General features: G+C 40.6%; 1 protein-coding gene across 1 annotated transcript; it reads left to right on the top strand.

Moving 5' to 3' along the window:
• The first annotated feature begins 2,883 nt into the window (after positions 1–2,883).
• Positions 2,884–4,198, top strand: LOC138908227 (uncharacterized). Its single transcript, XM_070198878.1, has 3 exons — positions 2,884–3,355; positions 3,524–3,622; positions 3,984–4,198. The coding sequence occupies exons 1-3, from the start codon at positions 2,884–2,886 to the stop codon at positions 4,196–4,198; spliced, it is 786 nt and encodes a 261-aa protein (XP_070054979.1).
• Positions 4,199–17,260: the final 13,062 nt, after the last annotated feature.

The following is a 17,260-nucleotide window of genomic DNA, read 5'->3' on the forward strand; positions in this document are numbered from 1 at the left end:
AAGATTGGTATTGGAATCCTAGAAGGGATAAATATTTACCTTTGTATGGCTCCCGTCCCTAGTAAAGAGAGAGTGTTAGGCAACCCGAAGAGCCAGTGAGGTGAATCAAGGGGGGCTAAAAGTGAAAGAATATTTTGTTGAAGTTTTCATAATAAGGTGATAGACAGAAATATTAGCAAGAGAATAAGAAGAAAGTAAATGAAGCATTATGAGTAAGATGTGATAAAGGGATGATATCAGTAAATTAAAATATGACAGGACTACAGATTCTATAGTCAAATGAAGTAAAAGATAAGAGGTTACAAGCCTTGAGATAATAAAAGAGTATAAGCCATAAAGTCATGTCCCCATTTCGAGATGAGTTGGTGACTCACACGTGATTACCAGAAGGAAAAGTTAGACCCCCGGAGTAATAGAAATTAGTATGGGCTAGTGAATAAGATAAACTGAACATGAATTCGGGACCTAAGGATTTGATAATAGTTGACATCGTGAGAATTTTAGAGATCGCATTTCGGTGATAATTGAATGGACAACAAAAGAATAACCTTTAAAGGTCATTCAGGAAGGCGCTTCCCTAAAGCAAGTGTTGTGATCAGAGTTAAGCTTAAGGGACTAAGTGTGCCAGTTACACTAGGTGTCACCTTTGTGTGTAAGAAATTAAATTATCCCTGGTACATAAGGGTTAACGCAAGGCAAGTAAAAGTCCGTGAAGATGTGAAAAGACGCCAAATATGAAGAGGTGAAACATTTATAGGTAAATCTTCATAGCAATAAATATTAGTACTCCCCGAAAGGGGGGAAGATGATGTGATATGGTATTAAGGCAGAGTTATGTGGTTAAGGTAACTATGGAATAGTAAAGGAAGAATGTGGTAGAAAGGCGAAAGGAATGAGATTGCATTTATTCAGATCCTATGGATATGATATGACTCCAGAACATTATGTAAGCGTGATGACGGTGAGAGGCAGAAAGGGTTCCATCACTAGATGTTATTAATAAATAAGTGCAAATGAACACTAGATACATAAGGAGCCAGTGTGCGGGGTAAGTTAAGACAAAGGATATAACGCACGAGAGATTACTCAGAATATAGATATGATAATGGACTAACGTATAGTTAGTAGTTGATTCAGGAAGAGCCTAGCCATGGCTAAACAATAGGGTACCGACAAAGCAGCAGGTTGTGCAAGATAAACATAGCGAAACCCAACATAGGGAATTCAGTCTCACAAATATGATGACATCGTAATCCTTGAGAAATATTTAGATAGGAGTTGGGGTTGTTAAAGGTAATGTATAAGTGTTACGAAAAAATAAAAATGGTGCCACTGAGAAGACAGTCAAAAATTTCAGTTCAGAATCAACCTTACGAACACAAGGGCACGGAAGTAAGTAATTAGGGATAATTATATGCGAGTAAGAACGTCAAAAATTCTTTCGGGTATACGATGTAATAAGCTCGCAGCTTTACATGAGTCAAGCTGAGAGAATAAGGAAGAAGGCTTCAACATAAGCATAGTGACATAAAGAAGAAATGATCTTGTAAGAACAGTCTCACAACAACATTGTATGCACTCTATAAGAAAGTGTCACCTATCGTGGCTAATGAACGGGAAGAAAAAAAAAATCAAAAGATGATATTTGAGATCATATGAGTTACAGAAAATTCCAGTATTTGTGGGTAATTAGATAAGCCATGTATTCATGCAACAAGTGGCAGAACGACCATGAAAAGTAATCTCTTATGTTTAAAGACACCTAAGAAAGCACAAGAAGAACTATCTGACCCACGATTTAGAGTTAGCCGCGGTGATTCATGCACTAAAGATGTTGAGACACTATTTGTATAGCATTTATGTTGATATATATAAGGATCATAAGAGCCTTCAATATATCTTCAATCAAAAGGAATTGAATTTACGCCAATGGCGATGGTTGGAGCTACTAAAAGACTATGATATTGATATTTTATACCATCCAGGAAAGGCGAATGTAGTAGCCGACGTCCTCAACCGTAGATCTATAGGTAGCCTGTCATATTGACAGCCAACGAATTGTGGGATAGCCCATGCGATTCATCAGCTAGCTAGTCTTGGAGTTCAATTATTGGACTCAGATGATACCGGAGTTACTATTCAGGACACGACAACATCCTCTTTAGTAACTGAAGTGAAGGAACGCCAGTATGAGGATCCTGTGCTAGCTCATTACAGAGATACATCCCCTCAAAAAGGAGAATACACCATTTGAGATTACAGGAGATGGAGTCCTCAGATATCAAGGTCGATTATATGTTCTAATGTGGCAGAGTTGCGTCAGCAGGTTATGGGAGAAGCTCACTATTCTCGTTATTCTATTCATGCAGGAGCGATGAAGATGTATCATGATATCAGGGGAATATACTGGTGGGAAAGAATGAAGAAAGATATTACAGAGTTTGTTGCTCAGTGCCCTAATTGTCAGCATGTTAAGATTGAGCATTATAAACCCTGTGGATTATTACAGGCTATAGAGATTTCGACTTGGATATGGGAAGTGACTAATATGGATTTCATCATAGGCTTACCTCGTACCCAACGTAAGTTCGATGCTATATGGGTTATTGTTGATAGTAAGCAACTCGTTTTCTGTCAGTCAAGACTACTTATTCAGCAGAGGATTATGCAAGGCTTTACATTAGGGAGATAGTACGACTTCATGGTGCTCAGTTTACAGATAATTTCTGGAGGTCCTTGCAAAAAGGATTGGGGACTCAGGTAAGTCTTAGTACAATATTTCATCCCCAGACAGACGGTCTTAGTATAATATTTCATCCCCAGACAGATGGTCATGCTGAACGTACTATTCAGGCACTGGAGGATATGCTATGGGCTTGTGTGATGGACTTCAAGAGTAGCTGGGATGATCATCTTCCACCTATTAAGTTTGCGTATAATAGTAGTTATCATTCTAGCATTCAGATGGCTCCATACGAAGCTCTTTACGGACGAAAGTGTAGGTCTTTTATAGGATGGTTCAAGATTGGGGAAACTAAGTTAGTAGGACCAGAGTTGGTACAACAGGAAATTGAGAAGATTAAGCTTATAAGGGAAAGGCTATTAGGAGCACAGAGTCATCAAAAGTCCTATGTAGATAATAGACGACGAGACTTGGAGTTTCAGGTAGATGACTGGGTCTTCCTAAAGGTATCACCGATGAAAGGTGTTATGAGATTCGGTAATAAAGAAAAGTTTAGCCCTTGGTATATTAGACCTTATAAGATTATACATGGAGTAGGCCAAGTAGCATATGAATTAAACTTGCCATTCAAATTGGAGTCTGTACATCCAGTATTTCATGTGTCTATGCTCCGTAAGTGTATTAGAGATCCCTTTAAAGTCATTCCAGTTGACGATGTTCGGGTTACAGAGCATCTATCATATGAGTAAGCTCCCATTGCTATACTAGATAGACAAGTTTAGAGATTAAGAACTAAGGATGTAGCTTCGGTTAAAGTACTTTGGATTAACAATAATGCAGAGGAGATGACTTGGGCAGCTGAAGAAGAAATGAAGACTAGGTATCCTCACTTGTTTCCACTTCTGAAGGAGGATAAGACTGAGACATCACAGCCTTTAGGTACGTATATTGTACTTGATTCTTATGTTAGATATTGTTATTGGTCGTGTGAAGCCATTGGTATTATTGATGATTATGGCCCAGTGTGGCTTTGTATTGTTAGGTTTTCTGTGTGACAAGTTGGTAGTAGTACCGTTATAGAGGAGACTCTGCCAAAAAAGCTATAGATTTCTGGGAGTTTAACGAGGACGAATGTGTCTAAGGGGGGAAGAATGGTAAGTCATTCCAGTTGACGATGTTCGGGTTACAGAGCAGCTATCATATGAGTAAGCTCCCATTGCTATACTAGATAGACAAGTTCAGAGATTAAGAACTAAGGATGTAGCTTCGGTTAAAGTACTTTGGATTAACAATAATGCAGAGGAGATAACTTGGGCAGCTGAAGAAGAAATGAAGACTAGGTATCCTCACTTGTTTCCACTTCTGAAGGAGGATAAGACTAAGACATCACAGCCTTTAGGTACATATATTGTACTTGATTCTTATGTTAGATATTGTTATTGGTCGTGTGAAGCCATTGGTATTATTGATGATTATGGCCCAGTGTGGCTTTGTATTGTTAGGTTTTCTGTGTGATAAGTTGGTAGTAGTGCCGTTATAGAGGAGACTCTGCCAAAAAAGCTATAGATTTCTGGGAGTTTAACGAGGACGAATGTGTCTAAGGGGGGAAGAATGGTATACCCTGTGCGTCCCAAGGGATGTGATGAATATGAGACTTGTTAATCATTATTTCAATTAGTTTAAAGTCATGATATGACGTTTGGATATAATATATAAAGTCTGGGAAAAAACGGATTTAAGTTGCGGAAAAACCGACTAAGGATTTGCCTTGTTATAGAGCTTTTTGGGAAATACATTATGTGTGCTGTATGAGGTCTTTTAGGAACATATTATATACCAAATTGAAGGTCTGTGAGTCTAGTTTCCAACTCATTAAACCTTTCCTTGATATGACTTGGGAGTAGAGAGATATCTATATTTTAGTGAGACTGCAAGAACATTTCGGTTGGGACCCACTTGAGACGACCTCCAACCTTACTTTTCTTTAAAGGTATTTCAGACTCATTGCGGGTCATTTTTCACCCAAATTTCATCTAACAGCTCTCCAAAACCCTCCTTAACATATCCCAAGATCTCAAAAACCAAACTCAAGGGAAATCAACTCAAATCATCATCAAAGGTGTTAAGGACTACAAGAGAATGCTTCTATGATGTTGTGGTGTGATTAAGGGCTATTGTGAGCTAAGTTGAGACAGGGTTTCGAGTTGTAGCTGCTGTCCAAGGTATGTATAACATCTTCTTGATTGTTCCTAAGGTTAAACTTGTGTTGGTTGTGTTGTTTGAGTGAGAAACCATAAGATAGCACTTGAAAGAACATGGGATGTAGTTGTCTTTGGTTGGACTGTTTTGTGGCTAAATAGATGGTTTGTGGTGGCTGAAAATTGTAAGAAATAATTTTATAATATTGTGTCTGCTGTTGTTAAGCTTTTCTACATGTTAATTAAGTTTATTGAAGAAGAAAAGATGAAAAACAAGTGATTGACGATAACAATTAAGGTACTAGACGTATGGGGCTGTTTTGGAAGTCATTTTGTGGATGTTTTGAACTAGAAATAATATAGTACATATAAGTATGATGTTATGAAGGTTATAAACTGATTTATGGAATAAGATTTGGATTCAATTTATATCTTGTTGTGAGTAAAAACGAGTTTGTCGCTCAATTTGGTTGTTAAGATAATCGGAGAAACTCATATTGGATTGTATTGTTGTTGTCGCTATTGTTGGTTATAGTTGTTGTTGGGCTGTCGATGACCCTTAGTTGTCTTTGGGATGTATTAAAAATAGGGGAGTTGCTGTCCGATTTTTCTTAAGCCATACGACTAGCCAAATACGATGGTATGACATTATATGTTAACGGCAATATCATTTCACTTGTTGTAGATGAAAGAAGTTGTGTTGAGCTTGGTTGAGTAATAAGGAATATATCATACTGGTATATTAAGGGTATCCCTTCTTTCCTTTTAGCATGATCCAAATGATACAAACGAAACGAGCAAAATACGCAACTTCCATAAGTGACTCTATTCATAGAAATGCTAGAGATGCTTATGTTCTTGATTCCCCATGTGTCCTATTATTCTATCATCTGTTCATGGGTCTCAGAAAATATGTAAGTTGATAAAGTTTATTTCATGATATTAATCAAAGACATAGTGATCTTATGACATTTTGAGAAATCTTATTAACATATTTCTTATGCATTTCATGCATTTATACATGTACATTGACCCATGACCAGAAGGCGTTATATACGCGTATATTATATGTATATGGGATATGGGAAAAGGTTACGGCGTTATATATGTACCACCACCTGATCAGCTGGTATACGTTGATGATTTTACCTATAGTGGCTGAGATGATATGATGGGATGCCCTCAGAGGCTTGATAATGTTATGTACACATATACCTATGCATGGTATGCCATTTATACGTACATGCATGACATTATAATTTTTCATGATTCACAGAGCTATTTAGAATTACAGGTTGAGTTCTTTATTCCATGTTTCTTTCATGTCTTTTATATACTAATGTCATGCCTTACATACTCGGTACTTTATTTGTATTGATGTCCCTTTTGCCTGGGGACGCTACTTTTCATGCCCGCAGGTCCCGATAGATAGGCTGAGAGTTCTCCAAGTAGGCTATTAGCTCAGTGGAAGATGTTGGTGCGCTTTATTTGCTCCGGAGTTGCTTATTTGGTCAGTATGATTCTGAAATGTATTGATTGGTATGGCGGGGCTCTGTCCTGACCTTTATGATATTTATGTACTCTTAGAGGCTTTTAGAGAGATGTCATATATACGGATACTGGTATGGCCTTATAGGCCTCTACGTCATATGTATAAGTCGGTATATCAAGTTGGGTCACCCTATATTGAGTATTTCCTCATGTTTTATTCTACTTATCTCATGATAGCCTCTCCGGCTCATTTACCTATGATAGTATGATACGAAAGATACGTTACATTAGCACTCGTGACAAAGTTCTAGATCATTTGCACGGGTACTTGTACTTGTAACAAAATACCTCACTTCTCACACCACCAGATTGTTAAAGAGAATAGAGTCAAGGGGCCACAACAACCGCATTCAAGATTGAAAATCGCTAATGGTTTAACTAAACCATCTGTGTAGTTAAGTGTATTGGTACGAAGTAAAGCGTGCTCGACCCTTATTTATTCATTTATACTACTGTTTCTACCTAAACATCAAGAACGGACGCGATCCCTTAAGAAGTTTATCACGCCATCCATCGTTGGGAAGAGCCACCTGGTTCACACAAAACCCACCTTTAGAAAGAATTGTAGTATAAAGAAAACCAAAGACTTATTGTTCACTTAAACGTAAAAAGAATCTAATAAATAAAAAAGGAGCTAACAAATCAAAAAGAAGCTATTAAAGTAACTAATAAGCTATACTATTAAGAAAACAAAATGAAGAAATTATGAAATAAACTACTGAAAGTAAGGCAAATGAATATATAGACCGAGAGAAATAGAATATATACAAGAGGGATGAATATATACATAATAAGGGAGAAAATAAATATAAAAGAAAAAGAGTATTAAAGTTATTAAAGGACAATGTCATCAAATGTCATCAAATCAAACCAAAATAGACCACCCCCCTGAATAAGAACAAGCATTGTCCTTAATGCTTAGCAAAATCAAAATAAAGGAGGGTAGAGAGTATAGAAAACTCCCTATGTGGTGTCAGGGTGACTATCAGCATCTCCACCCTCGGGCTCTTCCAACTGTATCTCATCATTATCTGGCTGGGGAACAACAGGGTTGGCGAGCATCTAAAGTAGCTCCTCTGCAGTGTGGGCAGCAAGATCTGGCTCGTCAGACAGGCCAGCTGGTGCCTCTACTGATGGTGCTGCTGGGTCTACTGGTACTGATGGATCTGTCTCCATCAGTAGGTGAAATGACAAATCACCCATGGCTGCGATCTTCGTCACCTCCTTCCTCAATCTCTCCACTGATTTCTTTGAAGCTTGGGATTTCCTCATCTTCTTTGCCTGCTTGCCCAACTCCTCAATAGCTCCCCCATGAGCCACCAGTGTATCAATAGCTGCAACAACACTGGATATGTCAGACAACTTAGAAGTGGTTGTCTGCATCCAGTTGTTGAGACTCGCCAATGTCTGGGAGACACGCAGTGTAGTGAGTGGATAAGTGGATGAAGCTGGCACTGGTACTAAGGCTGATAGTCTAGAAGATGAAGGTGGTGGCATGTCAACTGTCCCGGTGGAAGGCCCGATTGCTGTAGGATGTATGGGAGTTGTAGATGGCTCAACAGTAGACTCTGTACCCACCACCAATGGCTCATCAGACTGACCAACGGTAGTAGCAACCTTAGCCTTGAACTTTGGGTTGTCCGCACCCTGTAGGTGGTACCATGAGAAGGGCTTCTTGGCCCTCACTTTCATATCAAATGTCCTTGGCTCCACCTTTGCATCATTGAAATATTTTTTGAGAGTATTGGGATATGGGTAGGAGCTTTCACCTTTTCGGACAGCTATTGTCATGTTGGCCGACATGATGGCACCCACAATGATTGGGTACCCAGCCATAATCGAAGCCACCAAAGCTGCTCGGGGAAGAGGAAGATTGTTCTCATTTCTGCTCGGGTCGATACGGCTGCACACAAAGGTCTGCCACCCTTTTGCTTCAAAATTTAGGGTGTCCCGGAGGATAAGAATCCCTGTTGTGATCCATGGTGGTGGTGGTCCTTGAGCAGCCAAAATCTCAGCTAGCCAAGGGCGAGCTACATCACCCATAGAAAACTTCTCTAGGTACTTGATTGTCTCTACCTCCTCAAAGCCCAGGTAAGTGTTCAAAGTGCTAGGGTCGAATTTGACTTTCAAATTTTTCACCTTTGTTATCTTGGTACCCTTTTTTATGTGAGCCACATTGGCATAGAACTCCCGAACCAAGTGCTCATTTGCATCGATGACACTTTGGGTGAACCCCATCTACCCCTTTCGCTCTCGGAAATATCGAAGGACATTTGGATTCTATTTATCCAAATCCTTCATTAAGAACTGTCGCTCAAGTGTGAGCGATCTCTAGGTCCACCACTCTCTGAACCTTGTGAAGGCTGTCAAACTCACAAATCGATCCTCCCATGCTTCCTTCTTCTTCGACCTCTCTAGGCTGCCCATTCGAGTGTCACCTTCTCTACCGTCATCATCATTATCATATATTGCCACTGGTGCTGGAGGAGTAGGTGTAAAGGAGTGCTCTGAACCCTGGCTACCGGCATCGGAACCCTCAGAAGAACTTGCTGTAGTGGAGGGTTTGTTGCGGAATTAATATCTCCCAGTAGGTTGTAGTGGTTGGGACTGGGCCTCAGGCTGTACCTCTATTGACTAACCCTCGAAGGCTTCCCTAGACGGGGCATAGGAACTAGATTTAGAGGGTTGTGTGGCCCTAACTCTCCCAGTGGTCGGCTTTTTGGCGATTACTTTAGATTGCACTCCCAGTGGGTTAGTGCTCTTTTCTCTGCCTCGGGAGGGCTCACCTCTCCCTTTGGATGTATTGTCTCTACCTCGTGAACGAACCATTGTCTGCAATACAAGGCACATAAGTTAGTTGGAGTTCAAAATAGGTTAAACATTTGCAGTACAGTTGTAGAACAACAGTTTACAGAATAGACAGTACGGACCACACAATTTTGAGTGCGGACCTTATAATTTTAAAGTGCGGTCGCACACCCTGAAGTGCGGATCACATAATTTTTAGTGCAGCTGCACATGCTGAAGTGCAGACCGCATAATTTTGAGTGCGACTGCACAATTCCAAGTTGAGACACTGGTAATCTGAAGTTCCAATGTGCGGTTGCACAAGTTTTTCTGCGGCCGCACAAGTTTTTCTGCGCACCTCACAATTTTGAGTGCGGTCCGCAATTTTCAAGCACATGTTTTCCCTAACCGATAGATCTGCGGACCGCACAATTTTGTGTGTGGCCGCACAATTTGAAAACATAAGGCAGCGACTTTAGGTTTCTTGCAATTGTTTCACAAATTAGACATGGTATTTGCAAATAAACATTTTCAATGGTCTACCCAGTGCCCAATAAACATACATGAAGTTACCCACATGGTTTTTAGAACATATGAAGAACATTTGACATTTTTAGGCCTAAAAATAACTAAACTAATCAAGAACAAAAATTAAGAAAAATGGAAAAGTCTAACATGGATTGAACATACCATTGATGAAGGAATGCAGGTGAGAATCTAGACTTGATGAATTAATTATGAAGTGTGAACTATTTTGTGATGCACAGTGAGGGCTCAAGAGTTCACAGAGTGTAAATTGTTAATAGTGTTCAAAAGCCCTATTTATAGTTTGACCAAGTCGGTCACAAAGTGAACTGAGTGCGGCCGCACAATTTTTAGTGCGGTCCGCACTCTTTACCTATACTTGAGCTGAGATTCTGTGGTCCGCACAAAAGTGAGTGCGATCGCAGAAATTTATGCGATCCGCATATTTTAGTGTGCGGCCGCAGATTGGCCTATTTTCTGCAAATCAAAACTTCAGGGAGTTCACATTTTTGGGTCTCTAGTTGTGCGGTTGCAATCATAATTGTGCGATCCGCACAATAAATGTACGGTCCGCACTTTTTCAACACTTGGCCAATTTTTCAATCACAGTACCTGCAATGCACACTCATTCCTGCAAATCACTTCAAAACCAGTTAGCTCAATACAAAACCTATCTAAAAAGGAAGAAAATAAAAAATGAAAAGAAACATGAGTTGCCTCCCAAGAAGCGCCTCATTTAACATCGTGGAACGACGTAGGTTACCATCAATCACTTGAAATGGATTAACGCCACAACGTGGCTATCATCAACTTTTCCAAGATAATGTTTCACCCGGTGACCATTGACTCTAAACACTTCATCATTCTTGTTCTTCAAGTCTAGTGCACCAAAGGGTGTTACATGCACAACCTCAAATGGACCACTCCACTTGGACTTCAACTTTCCCAGAAACAACCGCAACCGAGAATTGAACAATAGCAGAAGATCACCTTTTTTGAACTCCTTGTTCCATATGTACTTGTCATGGAGGTACTTCATCTTGTCCTTGTATAAGGACGAACTTGAATATGCACGGTACCAGAATTCATCAAGCTCATTAAATTGTGCCACCCTTAAGTTGGCAACGACATCCCATTCAAGATTAAGCTTCTTCAATGCCCACATAGCCTTGTGCTCAAGTTCCACCGGTAGGTGACAAGCTTTCCCGAACACTAACTGATATGGAGACATACCAATCGATGTTTTGTAAGTCGTCCTATAAGCCCAAAGCGCATCATCAAGTTTCTTCGACCAATCCATCTAGTTGGCATTCACAGTCTTTGACAAAATACTCTTGATCTCCCGGTTGGAGATTTCGACTTACCCACTTGCTTGAGGATGATAGGGAGTTGACACTTTGTGAGTGACACCATACTTTGTGAGTAAGGTATCAAAAGCTTAGTTACAAAAGTGCGATCCCCCTTGGAGTACCAAATCTCGTGAAGATGTTCTTTTTCAAAATGCCACCATACATCGAGCTTTATTGTTGGGAAAATCCACGGCTTCAACCCACTTTGACACATAATCCACAGCTACCCATATGTAAGTGTTCCCACAAGATATCACGAACTGACCCATGAAATCAAATCCCCACACATAAAAAATGTCAATCTCTAAGATGGTGGTGAGGGGCATCTCATTTTTTTATAAATCCCACCGGCCCTTTGACATTCATCACAATGCTTGATGAGATCGCTAGTATCCTTGTAAAGCGTAGGCCAATAGAATCCACAACTCAACACTTTTGTTGCAGTTCTAGCTCCACCATGGTGATCACCATATGGTGAAGAGTGGTAAGCCTCAAGAATTTCCATTTGTTCCTCTTCCGGCACACATCGTCGAATCACACCATTGGTACAAATACGGAAGAGATACGGCTCATCCCAGTAATAGTCAAGGCAATCCCTTTTAAGCTTATTCCTTTGGTTTGAAGAGAACTCATTCGCTACAATACCATTCACAAGATAATTGGCTAAATCGGCGAACCATGGCATCCCAGTCATTAAAATGGCTAGAAGCTGCTCGTCAGGGAAGGAATCATTTATCTCAAGGCCGTCATGTGGCCTCCCCTCCTCCTCCAAATGAGAAAAAGTGGTCCGCCACTTGGTTTTCACTACCCCTGCATTCTTGAATCTCTAGATTAATCTCTTGCAATAGAAGCACCCATTGCATTAACCTTGTCTTTGAATCCTTTTTGCTCATTAAGTACCGAAGTGCCGCATGATCGGTGTGGACAATCACCTTTGTACCCATCAAGTACGGGCGAAACTTCTCCATAGCAAAGACAATAGCAAGGAGCTCTTTTTCGGTCACTGTGTAATTGACTTGGGCATCATTCATGGTCTTACTAGCATAGTAGACCAGATGGAAGATTTTGTTGATACGTTGCCCCAAAACTGCTCCGACCGCCATATCACTTGCATCACACATGAGCTCGAAAGGCAAGCTCCAATTCGGTGCGGTGATAATAAGAGTAGTAGTCAACTTGAACTTGAGCAATTCGAATGCCTTCATACAATCCTTGTTGAAATGGAACTTGGAATCCTTCTCCAAAAGTTTACACAAAGGGGTTTATCACCTTAGAAAAGTCCTTGATGAATCGGCGATAGAACCCCGCATGACCCAAGAAGCTCCTCACTCCCTTCACGGATGTAGGGGGAGGGAGTTTGGAGATTACCTCAATTTTAGCCTTGTCGACCTCAATACCATGCTTTGAAATTTTGTGACCGAGGACTATGCCTTCCTCGACCATGAAGTGACATTTCTCCCAATTTGAAACCAAGTTTGTTTTCTCACATCTTGCCAAAACCTTGTCCAAGTTGTCCAAGCATGCATCAAAAGAATTCCCCACCACGGAAAAGTAATCCATGAAGATCTCAAGAAAATCCTCCCCCATGTCGGTGAAGATGGCCATCATACACCATTGAAAAGTCGTCGGTGCATTGCATAACTCAAATGGCATCCGCGAGAATGCGAAAGTACCATAGGGACAAGTGAAAGTAGTCTTCTCTTAGTCCTCAGGAGCAATAAGAATTCTATTGTAGCCGGAATATCCATCAAGGAAACAATAAACAGCTCGTCTGGCCAACCTATCAAGCATTTGATCAAGAAATGGAAGCGGAAAAGGATCTTTCTGAGTGACTTTGTTGAGCTTCCTACAATCCATGCAAACTCTCCACCTGGTGACAGTTCTTGTGGGGATCAACTCGTTCTTGTATTTTGTTACCACAGTCATGCCCCCTTTATTTGGGACACATTGCATAAGAGAGGTCCACGAGCTATCGAAAATGGGGTAAATAACCCCGGCATCCAACCATTTTATGATCTCCTTCTTCACCACCTCTTGCATTGCTTCATTTAATCTTCTTTGATATTCAATTGAGGGTTTGGTATCCTCTTCCAAAATAATCTTGTGCATGCAAAAGGCGGGCTTATACCCCAAATATCCGCTAGTGTCCATCCTATAGCTTTCTTCCTCTTTTGAAGCACCGCCAAAGTAGAATCTACCTGCACGTTAGTCAAGCAAGAGGAAATAATAACATGTAAAGTAGAACATGGGCCAAGAAACTCAGACCTGAGATGTGAAGGCAATGGCTTTAACTCCAAAGTGGGAGGCTCCTCGATTAAGGGCTTTGTTGGAGGAGTCTTCCGGTTCTCAAGATCTAAGGATAATTTTTGGGGCTCATAAGTATATGACCCCATTCCTTGTAATGAATTTACACATTCCACAAAGCCTTCCTTTTCATCATCATCATAATTAATACGACCTCCAAAGTATCATCAACATTCATCATGGCACTAGCATCATCAACAATCACCTCGGTCACTAAGTCCACAAACGAACAAACTTTATTGCTTTTCGGTTGCCTCATAGATTTGCATACATGGAAAACCACCTTTTCATCGCCCACCCGGAAGGTGAGCTCACCAGATTCCACATCAACAAGAGCCTTCCCCGTAGCAAGGAAAGGTCTACCCAAGATAATAGGCACCTCATAGTCCACTTTGCAATCAAGAATCACAAAGTCCGCCGGGAGGATGAACTTATCAACACGAACCAACACATCATCAATAATACCCAATGGTCTCTTCATAGTACGATCCGCCATTTGTAACCTCATAGATGTGGGTCTTGGTTGCCCAATTCTCAAAGTTTTAAACATCGAGTAGGGCATCAAATTGATACTCGCCCCAAGATTACATAAAGCTTTGGCAAAGTCGGCGCTTCCAATAGTGCAAGGGATTGTGAAAGCGCCGGGATCTTCCAATTTCGGAGTCATTGAGTGCACAATAGCACTCACTTGATGTGTCATCTTGATAGTCTCATAGTTCATTGATCTTTTCTTTGTCACCAAATCCTTCATGAACTTTACATAGCCGTGCATTTGTTCCAACGCCTCAACCAATAGCATATTAATGGATAAGCTCTTCATCATGTCAATAAACTTCTTGAATTGGTTCTCGTTATTTTGTTTGGCGAGCCTTTGAGGGTATGGAAGAGGAGGCCTTGGCATTGGTGCCTTGGCCTTTGGCACTACCAGTTTCGGTATGTCAATCATGTGTTCCCTAGACGGGTTCACTTCTTCTTAAGTCTCCTCCACATTTTCATCAATATCAATTCTCACTTCTTCAGTAGCTTGAACCACATTGCTTGGAATTTCATGTTTTTGAATCACTACATCATCATCCACAATTCCTCTTTGGTTTGATATTGTTGCCTCCCCACCTTTTCCACTCCTTGTGGTTACGGCCATGGCATGTCCCGTGTTATTCCCACCCTTCGGGTTCACCAACGTGTCACTAGGTAGTTCCCCCTTAGGACAAGTGTTTAAAGCTTGCGAGATTTTCCCTAATTGAACCTCCAAATTGCAGATTGAAGTGTTGTGAGAGGCTAGTTGAGCATCGGAGTCAGCATTTTTCTCCATCATTTGTTTGTACATATTTTCAATCCATCCCATATTATTATTGGAAGAGCTAAAACCATGAGACGGATTAGGAGGCGGGTTGTTTGGTTGTTGATACAACGGGGGCCTTTGAAAGACCGGCTCTCAAATTCCCTTGGTTATTGTTCCAACCCCCTTGGTTGTTGCCTCCCTAATATCCTTGATTGTTGACACCCCAATTGCTTGGTTTCCTTGATTGTTCCAATTGCCTTGATTATTATTATTGTTCAAATTACCTTGATTGTGGGTACCACCACTCCAATTGCCTTGATTTCCTTGAGATCGCCATTGTTGTTGATTCGGGCCTTGAGAGTTGTTTCTTTGCCCTTGGTAGTTATTTACATATTTCACTTCTTCTTCTTGTTCATTGTCTGATTCGTCTTGGTCGAACCCAATATCATCTTGCACAAATTGTTCCACACGGTTTTGCACTTGTTGACCCTTTTTCCTTCACTTGTTCACCATCATATTGTCACTTTTATTGCATTTACTTCGTTAGGACCTTGAACCTGTTGAAGTTGAGCTTTGGCCAATTGATTCATTGTAGTGGTCAACTCGGCAATTGCTTGCCCACGATCATGAAATTCTTTGTGTAGGTGAATCATATTTGGATCACCTTGAGGAACATTTGATCTACTTTGCCATGCCGATGAAGTATCCGCCATTTTATCTAAGATTTCACAAGCTTCGGCATATGGTGTTGTCATGAAATTTTCACCGGCAAGTTGGTTGACCACGCATTGATTGGTAGTAATGATCCCCCTGTAGAAGGTTTGTTGAATCATAGCCTCCGTCATATTATTATTCAGGCACTCTTTCACCATAGTCCAGTACCTCTCCCATATCTCGTGCAAAGGCTCATTGGATTCTTGTTTGAATGTTAGAATCTCATCTCTAAGAGTAGCGATATGCCCGGGAGAAAAGAACTTGGCAATGATTTTTCCGCCAATTCGTCCCATGTATGGATAGAATGTTTGGCAATCTTTCTAACTAGTCCAAGGATTTCCCCCATAGAGAGAAGGGAAATAGCCTCAACCTTAGAGCATCCTTGGAAACGTTAGTCTGTTTACTCCCCCAACAAGTATCCACAAATCCTTTCAAGTGTTTGTACGCATTTTGATTCGGAGCTCCGGTGAAGAATCCTCGTTGCTCAAGCAATGCGAGCAAAACATTTGTGATTTGAAAGTTGCCCTCCCTAATGTGGGGCGGGACTATGGCGCTTGCATACCCTTCATTCGGCAACACCTGGTGTAGAGCCGCTCTTGGTAAATTTGGGGGTGGAACGAGAATGTTGTCTTGAGGCGGTCGGCCTCGTCTATTTGCTTGAGGCTCAAGAGGAACCTTCTCAACTGGGTCATCTTCCACGTCCACATCCCACAAAGGCATATTTCCGAGAGGATCATTGTTCAGAGCCATTTTTGTACCTACAATCGATTCACAAAAGGTTAGTAACCCGGAAGGAAAAGAAGACAAATCACACACAAAACCAAATATATAGCTAAATCCGTTTATAGCTCCCCGGCAATGGCGCCAAAAATTGATGTCGCCCAAACTCACACCACTTATTGGGATTGTGAGGCGGTCGATGCAATTATAAATACCCAATGTGAGTCGGGGTCGATTCCACAAAGAGCTTTATGTTGGATTAGGCATATACCTAGTCTAAGTATATGACGTGCCCAAGATTGCACTTCCACATATTCGGTTGTTTCTTTTCTACTTCTAATTTTTATGCTTATGCGTGTAGTTGTAAAGCTAAGGGACAATGTTTTTGGTATTGTTGTTTTTCAGGTTATAAAATATCTAGGGTTGATACTTCCGCCTAGTTGGTTACCTACCGGATTGAGAGCTTTAGGGCATGTTTGGTTGGTCGGGATACAATATAGCAATCATACGCGATTACTCACTCTATACCTCTCGGTAGTTTGAGCGATTTTGCCCAATTTGGATTTCTCAAGTCCAAATGGGTATCTCACGAAACAAGTGATAGATGCTCAAGTCGGGTCTTACTATCTCTAGATTCAACCCATTAATTGGGGCTATCAATTTCTCGAGTTCAGCCCAATTTATTATTAGCCAAGTTTTCCTAGACTTATTCTCTCTTTCTCAAGTAGAGACTTAGTCAATTAGGCATGAATCAATGTTTGCAACCATCAATTCTTAAATTCAAGTAAGAACTTGGCTAAATATCATATACCCAATCATAAATAAGCCCTAAATCAATCACCCATTAGATACCCATACCAGGGTTGGGTCACAACCCTAGCTAAGGGTTTAGCTACGCATAGGAAATAAAGAAATTAAAGAAGGAACTAAGATAAAACTCATAATAGATGATTAAGGGAAGAAAATCTAATGTTAAAATGATAAACTATTACAAATTTACCCAAAACAGTAAAGCAAAATGACTATCTATTATTAGGTGTTCAAACTTAACCTAAAAATGACAAAAAGATCTATTTATACCCAGCTAAAATTATCGGACAAAATTGTTCCTGCGGAGGTCGTGCGGCCGCACAATTCTGTCTGCGGT

The sequence above is a fragment of the Nicotiana tomentosiformis genome, chromosome 3 (assembly GCF_000390325.3).
Source record: "Nicotiana tomentosiformis chromosome 3, ASM39032v3, whole genome shotgun sequence".
Lineage (NCBI taxonomy): Eukaryota > Viridiplantae > Streptophyta > Magnoliopsida > Solanales > Solanaceae > Nicotiana > Nicotiana tomentosiformis.